Below are 14030 nucleotides of genomic sequence, written 5' to 3'. Positions count from 1 at the left end.
TGTCTGTTTTGTTCCCATACGAAGCCTTTCCATTTTCACTCTTTCGTTAGTATTTTACGATCACCGGCTTCAGGCAGCCCTTACCGTTTTCTACACTTCCGGATGGCAATGTTATGAGCTTCTTAGCCAAGCGCATACTATCTATATGTATATTGCATGTGTGTGTATGTGTGTGTGTGTGTGTGTGTGTGTGTTTTGTCCAGATCCGACGCGGAGTAATTATCTGTAAGGCTAAACGCAACTTTTCTCGTCGACATCTGTCGATTCTTGGTGACCCGCGTCCACCTCGTCAAATCCATGTTCGTCGTACCGCGTAGGAAAAGTCTGTATGTCAAAATGGGCCCTAAGATTGTACAACACCATGTAATTTGACCAACATTTTGTGAAAAAGTGTTCATGACCAGGACGGATTATAAATTCGGTTGGCAGGAATATCATTCTGTGTGACAAGTGCTCAAATTTTAATTTTATAACTCCTTTCCATTGGTACAAAGTGCATTTTATGACAAGTCTGAAAACACAGGGCATACTTGTAAAGCGGCGAACAGAAATGAATGAAGGCAAGAGGCGAAAAAGATATAGCGTGCGGTGTCTATCGAGCGTCTTTATTGTCTGAAACCTACCTTATGGTGCCTTGCTAGTGAAATTTAAAACAAATATGAAACGTCCCCAGAATGTTGTTATTCATGCGATTACATCTACACATAATAATTAAATAGCAGTGTTGTCAACATGTTTTGACAACTCAAATCTACAATCCATAGTTAAATGGACAATGGAAAATCCCTGTGCTTTCAACGATTTTGATATCATATAGATAGTTCGAAGATGACGTCACTCAGGTCTTTGTTATTGTTTTTTGCCATCCGCGTTTATGAATAATGCTCACTGAACTGTATTAACCAGACTATAAACGTTCATGGATACACACAGTTTTGTGTGTTGGTCCGTTATACTTCCGGATGGCAATGTTATGAGCTTCTGAGCCAAGCGCATACTATCTATAAATAGAATTGCGCGCTTTGTCTCCCTTGGTTTTTATTAGATAAGTTGAAACAATTTTTCTGTTAAATGATGCACATTTTATAATGTCATTGCAACGTCTCTGTGTCATAAGGTGGAATGCTGAACACCACTGAAATTCTTTGCAGACTTCTAGGTCTGAAGTGAATGTGCCCATATAATGTGTATTAAGATATGTCTGGTCTTTGTCAACTTCCGATAAATAGTATGTGTGAAATAATGAATATGTGATGTTTTAAAATGCGTGCATAGTACTTATATCCTTTATCTCAATATTTGACGTAAACCAAAATCTTCAGCTATGATTTTATTGTAAATGATTGACACAATTTTGTCAGATGTTTGAGAAAATCTAAAAATTATTTAATGTCGTTTGTGCACACGATCCCTAGTTATCAAATTACTTTCAAATCTAATGAATTTAAGTTTAGATCTACCTTTTTTCCCCCAGTTCTCAAACTGAGGACTTGAAAACAAAACTTTTCTAATAGTGTGTGTAGGCTATCCTTAATTTTCCGGCTGGACGTTCATCACCGCATGGAAGATTGTTTCTCATCCATTTCATAGAAAAACATATACCTATACTCGGGGGAGTCGGTTTTTATTAAATACTTTTTTTTATGGAGAGAAAACTTCATCAGCAATGACCTGTTTTAGGCATAATTCGGATAAGGTGCCTAAAGCTATAGATCCAAAAATTCATGAATGTGTCGATACCTATATTAAGCTTCAGTAAGTCACATAAGATCAATGTTTCGGATGTTCCCTTTTTCAAAACAAATGTCTTTAAATTATAACAAAAAGCTTAACACATGTAACGTTTTATCATCCTGTCGACAATGTAAGCATCGCATGTGTTCTCTGCATGTTATTCCTTTAAAAATAAACCATATTATATGTTCAAGTTCTTTCAAGTAAAGTCATTTGTTACGACCATGAAGTCAAACGTCAACAATCCCTCGTGTAATAACGTCGAATGTCCATATTCGTTTGCCTGCATAGAAATATGATATTTATAATTTAATGACCAAACCGTTGTTTTTTCAATTTGCTTGACGATGCTGTTACACAAATTATTGAAGGAGCTGGAGGAGAATATGTATATTAAAAGATAATTTAACTCTCTAAAACTAAAATTCTTTCTACCCAGCTATGCAATGCAGTTTATATATATATATATATATATATATATATATATATATATATATATATATATATATATATATATAATGGTGTTTTATGCCTGATGTTTAATGTTTAACATGTTTCCGTTTGATTTTCGGAGATAAGATCATCATCAGCATCAGCAGCAGCATCATCATCATCATCATCATCATCATCATCATCATCATCAACAACATTATCACCATCATCATCATCATCATCATCAATATCAACATTTCATTATCATCATCATCATTATCATCACCATCGTCATCGTTACCATAATCACCATCAAAATCACCACCGTGATCACTACCGCATCTCATCTCCTTAGAAGATACTTTTATTGGATGAAATTGAAATTTGGTACCTTAATATTATTTTCTCATCGGATACTAAATACGCAATGTTAAACACACCGATCCTTTTGATGCCATTGGAATGCCATATTATGAATATAAACATGTATCTATTCCTATTGTTTACCTTCCATTTCTCACACACAGCCTTAACCAGGTATTAAGTCGGATTGACCGTCTCTGAAAACTGAATTTGTTATTTCTGACATTTGAAATTTAGTCGAATTAATTTGGCTTTCTGTGAATACTGAATTAAACTTCTTAAATTGAAAAACAGTTTCGGTATTAACAAAACAATTAAGAGGTTAAGCAGATCATACGTATAACGTATTAAACATCACGTATCATATATCTATCACATGATCATTCTCAATATACGAAAAAACTGTGCCGCTGTGCGATTCTTATGTGAGTCAAGGAAATGTCTATGTTGAAATCTAATGAATCATCGCATTTTGGCACTATTTTTACGTATAATGAGAATGATTATGCGATAGATACGTGATGCGTGTTACGTATGATCTGCTAAACCTCTCTATCGCTAGTGTGTAGCAACATAATATTTGAGTCCAGGGCATGAAATCGTGTACTGTAAAGCACACATTTCATACGATCTTAAAATCCAATTTTCGATGCGTGATTCACCCCGACATAATGCCAAATTGGAGCTGTGGGTCACATTTGTGTTTTTACATTAATATTTTAAATGATAAATAAACATGTTTTATATAAATAAAAATAAAATATTCTTTTGTTTTTGTATACGTTTCATCAACGTTGATTGCCTCCGTGTGGCGTGTAGATACGTATTTGCAGATCTGATACCCCAATTTGTTATGGGTTCATCACTGTTGTAATGGGAAATACCCTCAAACAAACTTAAAATATTGTCTTTTACAACAATGTTAAATCAAACCCACTTGGTGGGGTTCCTGACCTCCCATAGTGGTCAGGGAGGTACTTACTGTGTCTTTCATCCCCCTATATCTGTTTTCCAACTTGCTTTCTTTTTCTTGGAATGAGATTACTTGGTTTTGTCCTGGCCCTGACCGGATCCTCTTGCAGAGAGGGAAACAGTCAAATGTATAGATAGTTTTGGGAGATGATATTTTTTCCTTGTAAACCATCTCACTGTAATATGTTTACATATTATATATGATTTGTAAACATTTCAATGTATTCCACCTGTGCTCGTGTATGGATTTATTATTGAACTGCAGAAGTTTTGCAGTTTCATCTACTTTACAAAAACTGTTCCATCTCCTTATTACATTATTATTTTGATTTAGAATGTATTGGAAGGTGTTGCGGATCTATAATGCGAACGTGGAACTGGAACAAATTAGACAAAGAAATCAAAGATGCCCCCAATATATTCACACTTCATTTGAGTAGTAATAGTTTTTCTGGTTTGAGTTACCTATTATCTTTGTATATGTAGCGCCTTATAGCATTTTATGGTGTCCTCACCCTATATTAATTAATATTACATTTTAATACATTGGATTTCAGGAATCACCATAAAAAAGAAAGGGCGTCTCTCCATCCCGAAATTAACCATTTTATTGTATAAATATTTTTAGCGTAAAGTGATACAACATAGAGTCGTATAATTATCATACTCACTTTCCAACCTGTAGGTCCCTGGTTTAAGTCTTGCTGAAGGCCAGCAAATTTGATTCCTTGGTAAAGGCACTTTACTCACATTTTCTCACCAACTCGGGTATAAATGTGAATATTTAGCACTTAGCAACGTGTCCCAGCTAAAAGAAAATTGTAAATGCATCTTAGCGGCGTCTCTCGTCCCCACTGTTAAATGTTTCTGTTGGCTTTGAAACCCATGTAAAGCGTTTTGAGTACACATTCAAGCATTTTAGACTATATAACTATTTTTTTTCCAAACAGATGTATTGAAAAAAAAGTTACCAAAACTGGGGAAACATTGCGGCTATGTGGTCTAGTGATATGACATGACACTCGCCTTCGGACCCGGGGATCCAGGGTACGAGTCCCACTCTGAGTGGCGCATGGTTAAGTCCTTGGAAAATGCTCTCAAATCACATTATCTCACCGCAATGAGTGTCTGGCCGTTAAAACTATGTCTCTGCCCCCCCCCCCCACCCACCCCACACATACACACATTTAATATTGCAACAGACGTAATGTTTTGTCCTGCAACTTAGGTGTTGCTGAAGGCTGGGGACCCATTATAAAGCACTTTCAGTACATTAAATGGAAATTGTTCTATATCAATGCTAACGTTTTTTTAAAGTCTTGTGTATCATTCATGTAATTAATATACAACATTTTTATACAACAATGTGATATCTAGTTCTTTCATTTATTGCAATCATTTCTTATAGGTTTATTACTTTGAAGGCTCGTATCAAAGACAATAGATAATAATTGTTAGCAATCTTATTAATCATAAATATGACGATTACGGATCCCCCCCCCCCCCCACCCCATATTTATCCAGATGTTAAATATGTGATGAATTATATACTTTCATAGTCCTCGCTTGTCCAGGACCTCAACAAGTTCTGTCATTTCTTTGATGGAAGACCCTGAAGCCTCTCTCTGGGCAAACCCTACGACGATAGCACTGATGCCTCCCCTGCATACAGTTACCAACTTTTCACTGGTGCCAACAAACATGGCACCATCTGCCGACTTGAAACAGGTGAAAACGTTTCCGTCTCCACTGTCAATTTTCATCAGGCCGTTGTAGTGACCCCGTAGACTGTCGTAGAAACATTTCGCAGTGCGTCCATTTAGGGAAGACTGCCGACTTCGTGCTAATACGTTCCCTTCGTTGTCCATCACAAATGCGTTGTTGATTGTTCCTGGTGATAAAAGATAAGGAGTATACATATGTAATAACTTTCCTGGAATGCCAAAGATTTTTTTTTTATTTTGCCCCCCCCCCCCCCAAAAAAAAAGACAACAAAGCAAAAACAAAAACAAAACCAGCCATCGAATAACAAAACGCTTACTTCATTTATCAATAAATTAAGAGTTCCTGCTACCCAACTTTTCAAATCTTCATATACCGGGAAAATCTTTAGACTTCGCATGTTTATCATTGCATACCTCATCATTTTCACCAAAAGATCAATGGCCGCCATGCATTCCCAGCTCTTTATGAAGCCTGAGTTACATAGCTGTTACTACTTCCTTGGTGAAAAGGCCAGCTTCAGACAGAGTAAAACCTACAGCCACCTTTAATGGTTTAACAAACCATATCGCATTGATTCACTGTGATGAATCAAACCTCCCCCTATCCAAAAGCTTGTTCATTTTGGAGAGAAAGAGAAAGAGGGAGAGAGAGAGAGAGAGAGAGAGAGAGAGAGAGAGAGAAAGAGAGAGAGAGAGAGAGAGATAGAGAGAGAGAGAGGTAAAATTGGAAAAGGATGTGTGGGTTCGAATCAGTAGGTCCCCGTTGGAGGCGCAAACTTGAGTCCTTTGGGAAAGGCTTTTTACTCAGATTCTCACGTCGCACTTAGGTGTCAATTGAGCATCTGACCAACAACAGTGCCATCCCTGTCCTAATCAAATTGTAGCAGCGCTTTACAGTCGGCATTTGAGTCCCCTCTTACATGCATTTTAAACAATTTTGCTCTATATAGAATCCCAAGTTGATTGTCAGTCTCCCTATTACTGGAATCAAACTTCAGACTTTCTTACACGTGGGCAGTGTGCAAGTACAAAGTTTCTTGATTATGCATCATTCTTGAAACCCCTACCACATATTTTAAAAAACATTTTCGGTTTCGAAAAAGGAGCCAAACAAAAAGAATCTCGATTACAAAAGATGAGACGATATTTTTAGAAACCCTTGAGCCTTGCTCGTGCAATAGGGGGGAAAACCTTATGCTGCCGTTGCTTTACTTCTTTAAATGAATATTTTTAAGTTATCAAAAAGTAATCAAAAAGTACGCTCGATATTTAATTTGTCCTCACATAATTACGGTTAGGTATTATTTTCTGACAAACATCTATTAAATATTTCCTTTGATTTTTATAATCTTATATGCATTTTATTTTATTGACCATTGTGACCGACGTGTTCTTATATTAAAGGGCTGATAGCTCAATTTGTTATGGTCTCATTGTTGTACTCGAACTATTCTCAAACCACGCAAAATTTTCTTCATGACAATAATCTTAAATCAAGCCCAAAATTGCGTTCTGTTATGCAGGTCTAGAGCTTTCTTCTGATAGAAGCAAAAGTTACAAGAAGCAATGAATGCATTTGGGTCTTTACAACAACAACAAAAAAAAAAGAAGAAAAAAAAAAAGAAAAAAAAAAAGAAATAGAAATAGAATACTTAATTTTAAAATAAGTCTACTATCACAAACAGTGATTTTATGAATTGCTAGTCCGCAGTATTGTCCCTGGCTATTTATTAGTGCAAATACTATTTATTGGTAAAGTTTAATGAAAGATGAGAGAAGTAAACTGGGAACTTAACTGATAGAATGTTGACAAATATTGAATTCGGATGTTTGCTAATAAGGTCTAACGGAAAATCGGTCAGTGTTTTATTAAACGGTTATCTATGCCTGCACGCGTGCATTGTTTTACGCAGTACGTGCCAGATCAGTGAATTAACCAGGTTAAGCACCCTATTCACAGGCCCTACCAGCCTTAGTTTAAATAATATATTTTAAAAATCGTCAACTGAGTAGAATTACTGGCACATTGACATAATTGATTCTAACAAAAAAAAATTAGAATTGGCATTCATTAGGTATTTTTTTCGCATTTGTGATTATCAAAAAATTGTTGATGGGCTCCATCAAAACAATGAAACAATAGCTTTCTATCTAGTGGAGAACCTGCAATATTTGCGGAGAAATAAAGACTATTAGGAACAGGTTGTCATCTATTATACTTATTATACTACTGTATTGTATATTAAGATTTGCCAGTAATTCTGTGCTCGATGATAAAAAAATTAACATTGGCTTTACGGAGCAATGTCGATCCCCAACCCTATGTTTTAAAAGAATAGATTAGAAAGATTATCATTCCTTGATAGTATCAAGAAAGATTAAAATTACGTCATCATTTGTGTTGCGAGTGAGATTATTATTACTCGATAGTATCAAGAGATATTTAAAATTACGTCATCAATATTTGTTGTGGATATGCTAGAATTGCGTAGAATAAATTATACTCACAAAGAAAGTCAAACATCAAAAAGGACTGAGTATTACTACCTAGCAGATTGTCTTCGTATTAATTTGAGTCAAAAGATGATAGAATTAGCCTAAAATAAAAAGAAAGTTTGCAAGTTACTTGTATATCAATCTGTAAAAAATAATTTTAGGATTTTTAGATTTTCCAGTAATTCTGTGCTCGATTATTTAAATTTTACATTGGCTGTTTGGAACAATGTTGATCTCCAACCCTATTTTTAAAGAATAGATTGCATTCATCTAAACTCTACTTATCTTGTTATAAATGTTTTGATATAAAATAATATTTTGAATAATAACTTTGAATATTATTATACTCAAATGATGATGAATAACATTTGAAAAGGATTGATTCTTACTTCTTGTCTTTCTATGTAATACCAGCACTCACTCTTTAGCATCTTCAATTTCAAATACGAGTTAAAAGCATATGGCACATGTTTAATATTATTTGTCACTCACCTCGTTGTATGAGTTGTTCCAAGAGACATTCAATGGATGATTCGCTTAAATCATCCAAACTTTGACATTTTGATTCTTGATTAAGCACGTTTTTCTCATTTAATGGTTCGCGATCTTGTACATTTACAGTTACATTACCACTATTCTCTCTTTCAATCTGTTCCTTTTCAGCTACTGGAGAAATAGAAACGTTATCAACGATCAAACTGTGGGTTTTTAAAGTTTCAGAACTATTTGGTTCATTTACAATCTTAGATGATTCGTTTTCACAAAGTGGTAGTTTTTCCTTGTTCTTTTCTTGTCGTCTGAAATAACTGCTTAATATTTGATTATTCCTCGTCGCTTTAGTATTGAATGTCAATCTTTTTATAGTTTCAATCTTGTCTTCAAATGCAGTTTTGTTGAAAGGGTTTATGCGTGAGATCTGCTGCGTGTGTTGTTGCTGTGGAGGATGGTTGCTTTCTTGACCTGAAGTCTGATTTATTAATGATTTCCTGTCACCTTGAGTTTGTTTATCAAATTGTAATTTTATACTTTTAATTTCAATTTCTGAAACTGGCGGGTAGAGACCTGAAGAACAATTTTGAAATGCCTTTTTCTCGTCTGATTCAGTATTCAAAACATAGGTATCCGTCTTATTATTTAATGACAATATTTGTAAGGGTTCGGTCTCGACTTCAAGTGCAATTTTATTGAAAGGGTTTATAAGTGGCGTCTGCCTCATGCGTTGTCGCGTTGCAGTAACTTTGTTTTCTTGGCTTGAAGTCTGATTAACAAATGACTTGATATCACTTTGAGAATGTTTATTACATTGTAATTTTGTATCTGTTGTGTCAGTTCCGAGATAAAGTGGATCAAGCTGATTAACCAATGACTCGATGTCACTTTGAGAATGTTTAATGAATTGCAATTTTGTGTTCGTTGTGTCAGTTCCTCGATAAAGCGGATCAAGTCCTGGATAACAATTTTGATCTGGAAGCTTTTTGTCTAATACGATATTTAAAAAATCGTTCTCCCTCTTTTGATCAGACTCCTTAACCGTTTTGGCATTCACAAACTCATTTACCAGATCAAAAGGGTCTTTTTGAGATATCATGAACTTTTTGCAGTGCGTCCGTTCCTTAACCTTAAACTCTTGTAATAAATCATTTGTGAATTTAAAGAAAGAGGAGAGAACTGAATAATCCGGTGACGTTTTAACCTTATATTTTTTATTGAAACATTGCTCATCACTAACTTTTTGCTCTGAGATTCTAGCAACATTAATTTCTTTGTGGTGTTTTTTATGAAGAGATGTGAATAAACTAGTGCAATTGAAATCAGTTGGAAATTCAAACTTAATTGATAAATCTGAATTGGATTCACTTTGATCTCTCGTCCAATCAGCTTTCTTTACGTCATTTGCATGTTGATAAATGCTATCACACCCATAATTAACTTCTTGATTTTTATTTGATTTGCTTGACACAGAAGAGGGCAGGAGGTTTAGAAAATCCGTGACAAATTCACTGTGACTGGGAATCGGTACTCTTTCGCATGTAATCGATTTCAAACTCCTTTTAGCTCCAGGAGTCATACAATAAGTGACCTCTTGGTCTCTATTTTCCTGAGACAATGAGATCCTGCTATCTTTAGTATCAATCTCTCGATAACGAGAAAAGTCATACTTATTTCTTTTGACACGGTCAATTTCATCAAAGTCGTTTTTATATGTTTTCAATTTAATGATTTTCTGACTATCAGGCGTGTAGTCTCCACCCGCTTTGACGTCTGAAGTATTTTCTGAAATGATAAATATTTCGCCACCTAATGGCTTTTCATTTGATTGCTCAAATCCCTCAAGTTTACAAATTTTTGGATTAGATGCATCCCCCGAAGGTCCACCGTCCTCTAAATTTATGAGAGTTTTCAAAATAACGTTATCATTTGAGTCTGTTTTAATTTTTTTGGTGATTTTTGATATGTAAACTCTGTCTGAATGATCATTAAAAAACTTTTGAGTCATCAATCTGTTACTCAACTCATTCGGATATAGCAAATTTTCCGTCACACAGTCTACATTATAGGCATTTTCATTCAATTCACATTTGTAGACGTGTGTAAATTTATTCCGTTTTCTATTTCTAGTTTCTCGCGAACACTTAAATCTGACTGGATGGTTTAAATTATCAAAACGGCTTTCTGTAGGAGTGTCTCTATTTATTTTTAAACGGTGTAAAATCCAATATCCATAGAGACGATGATCGAGATAACTAATGGTTGTAATATTAAAAACATTATTAGACAAATTCATTTTTGATCCGTCTAACTTGGTGGTAAAATATTTTCGATCTACTTTTGCTAACAGTTTATGAGAAGCACGTTCTTTCGAACTTCTTTTTAATGGTGTAATATTATTCATTAAATGGATGCAATCAAGTGCCTGGGGAAAAATATCACTGGTATGTGGCTTGTTTTTTATTCTTAGCTTACTGTTACACGATGAAGATGATTCACCAAGCTTCCTGTGAGGTGGAATTAATTCTTTTGCCTCGTAATCAGGACATAAAAACTCCCTTAACATTCCATCCTTCATACAAGTACCAGTTTCAACGTTGCTTTTTGGGGGATGATGACATCCTGTGTTGGTTTTTGATCCTTTTTTGAAAAGAGAGTTAACATTTTCTTCAAATAATCTCTTCCATAGGGTGTGTGGATTTCTGGACAATGATTTTTGCTGGGTTTTTGAGGAAATAGATTCGGCATGAGCCCTTCCTCTGCCCTTTTCATTAATATAACTGTTGGTTTTTACTAACCAAGTGTCCCACGTTAATCTATTATCCTGTTGGTTACACTCCGAATTAGGAGAAGTTCGAATATAAGAATATCTTTGATTGATATCGGAATGTGAAAAAACGGTTGTGGTATTCTCTTCGGGAATTTTGTCTTGGTAAACACTTATTGAATTATGTAATGAATCCGGATTGCTCACCACATGGACAGGAAATGATTGAATTTTCTCTTGGGAATTTCTGCGGTTAGCACTGCATTCTGTCTCTAAGCTCTCTGGGTCTCTAAATCGAATATTTTTAAAACAGATACGATTCGAGCAATCGGTAATCTCAATTTGTCCCATTGGGTCTTTGATATTCTTAACTTTAAGAATAATTTTTGAAGCATGTGAATCTAGAATGGAATAGCAAAATAATATGTATTTCATCGAAAGTCTGTGTTCTGCTGAGTTAAAAGATATTGGGCGTCTCATACCGTTTCCCAAACCTACCCAAATTAGCCCTTTCTTACTTTTAAAAAGTCCGTCCCCGCCAACATCTATTTTGTTAGCTCTTCGTTTTTTATCATTTAAACAAACAAGGCGTGTATTGTCCTGCGATTTCACGCCATTATCTGATAAAATCAGGTCTCCACATTCAATAGCAGAGCTACTCTTTTTTAGAGCAAGTTCTTGGCATGGTGATTCAATTCCACCTCCATCTGCATAATCATTGTTCAGTTCCTGAAGCCGTTGCCCACCATTAATATTGTATTTATCATTCAATGAGTCTTGCCTTTTTTCTTGATGTGGAGGCGATTTTGATTTACTTTTACTTTTATGATGTTTTGAAAATCGATCTTGATTATTGAATAAATTCGCTCTTTGTATTCTAATCCTAGTGTTAACTGAATTTTTATGACAAACCCCTGAGAGAGAATCAACATTATCATTGAAAAGTCTTGCCCACGCCGTCAGTGGATCCCTCGTCAAATATTTTGGTTGTGGATTTATTGAAGTTGCTTCCGCCATTTTATTCAAAATAACTTTCAGACATGAAGCGGCAAAGAAGAGGTAAACAATTTCCGTTTCCATAAAAAATTCAAATGATGTCATTGATTCCTGCTTATGTCCGATGCAAGAGTTGCGATAAATCTATCGGTTCTTTTCAACGTGTACAGAATTGCAGGCCTGATAACCAAAATAGTTATGAATTATCTATTTATTTACTTTTTTCTATTTACTTATTTATTTATTTACTTATTGTGGTTACGAAAACCGGAAGTAGTTACTGCTGACTTCGGTAACTATGATTTTTTATTCCTACATTATGGCTCCAATCAGCCCATATCCAATATTTCTCTTGTGATGTCATCGTCACTTATTTGTGGTTTTTATTGAAAGAATCAAACATAAAACTTTGCCACGTTAACATCGATTAAAAGTTCACCTACGGCTATGCGGATGGAGAAACAAAAAGGTATCAAACTTTGATTACTTACTTACTTAGATGCCTTTCGCGTCTCGACCGAAAGATCGGGTCGCCTTGGCTGTTTCCAGTATTTCCTGTGTGAGGTGTCTCCAATATTGCCGGTCCTCTGCTAGGGTTCTCAGATTTTCAAGGTCCCCTGCCGTTATGAGACTAATGCTTTGTCCAAGTGTTGTGAGGTTTTTGTTTAGGATCACAGGGAGTGTTGTGATCGGTCTTCCTCTGAAAAGGTTCCCGTGTTTTTGGAAGTATCCCGACATGGCTTGGTTTGCTGGTATGTTTTTGTCCCTGCGTAGTATGTGACCGAAAAGTTGCCATCGTTGTTGTAAAATGTCAAGGGAGATTGGTCTTTCTTTTGTGATCTTATAGAGTGATTCATTTGAGATCTTTTTGGGGTATTTGATGTCCAGTACCCTTCTTAGCTGTGTGCGATGGAAGGCATCCAGATGTTCTTCTTCGGATTTTGTCAACGCCCAAGTGCCGCAGTTATACAGAAGTACCGGTTTTACAAGAGCATGGTACAGTTTCAGTTTGGTTTTTCTCTTTATTTTGTCACCTCTAATCCATACATTGGTGAGTTTACTGAGTGCGGCGTTTGATAGCTGTTTTCTTCTTTGTACATCCTCGGTGTCTCCAATTAGTGAGCCGACTTTCTTTGTTCTTTTCCATTCCTCTTTGTTCCTCGATATTGTTGTAAATTCGGTTTTATTGGCATTGACTTGGAGGTTATATTTCATGAGGGTATTTTGTATGATGTCTATATTTGCTGGTGTTGATCCAATAAAATCGACATCATCTGCATAGGCGATTTCTCTAGGGATTGCATTCTCAATATGAGTCGTTGGTTTTGGAATGACTTTTCGAACTTCTTTCAGAGCGTGTTCTAAGTATATTGTGAACAGAATCGGGCTCAGACTATCTCCTTGGGGGGTTCCGATGTTACTTTCGAACTGCGTCTGTTTTGTGGCCCCGTATATCCTTGGTTGTATCTTTGTGTTGCTGAGGAGAAATCGGATTATTCGGAGCTCGTCTTTGTCTACTATTTCTGTTAATATCTCCAAAAGTTTTCCTCTGTCGATCGTATCAAAGGCTGCGGACATATCGATTCCGGTTATTGTTATGGATATGTTTTCTTTGAGTGCCTTTGCTGCCAACCATTTATGTGTCCATACAACGTCCGATGTGCTTCGGTCTTGGCGAAACCCGCATTGGCTATGTGATAGATAATTTTCTATTTTCGGTCTAATTCTGTTGAGGATAATAGTTGACAGTGTTTTTCTTATGGTATTCAGTAATGTTATTGGGCGCAGGTTGTTTACGGGTCCTTTCGTTTTTCCTGGTTTTTGTATTGTAATTAGGACACCGCTGTTTATGTCCCAGTCTTTGTGTGTTGAGAATGTTTTGTTCATTATGTTTGCAATGCTCAGATCCAGGGAGAGGGTACCGCATTTCAGCAATTCAGCGGGAATTTCATCTTCGCCTGGGGATCTGTTATTGTTTAGGCACTTTATGCTATTTCTAACTTCAGTTGTTGTGATGCGGTTGTTTAGGTCTCTAGGGTTTCCTGAGAAGGGCGATA

The 14030-nt window shown here is 35.8% G+C and overlaps 1 protein-coding gene across 1 annotated transcript; it reads right to left on the bottom strand.

Annotated features, from left to right (window-relative positions):
• Positions 1-4875: 4875 nt before the first annotated feature.
• Positions 4876-11994, bottom strand: LOC144963994 (uncharacterized). Its single transcript, XM_078897935.1, has 2 exons — positions 8214-11994; positions 4876-5392 (listed from the first exon to the last, which is right to left on the bottom strand). The coding sequence occupies exons 1-2, from the start codon at positions 11992-11994 to the stop codon at positions 5055-5057; spliced, it is 4119 nt and encodes a 1372-aa protein (XP_078754061.1). The 3' UTR covers positions 4876-5054.
• Positions 11995-14030: the final 2036 nt, after the last annotated feature.

Source organism: Berghia stephanieae, chromosome 2 (genome assembly GCF_034508935.2).
Source record: "Berghia stephanieae isolate SIO BIC M18660-M18661 chromosome 2, UCSD_Bste_1.3, whole genome shotgun sequence".
NCBI lineage: Eukaryota > Metazoa > Mollusca > Gastropoda > Nudibranchia > Aeolidiidae > Berghia > Berghia stephanieae.
The sequence above is the reverse complement of the archived record's forward strand: the minus strand, read 5'-3'. Positions and strand labels throughout refer to the sequence as shown.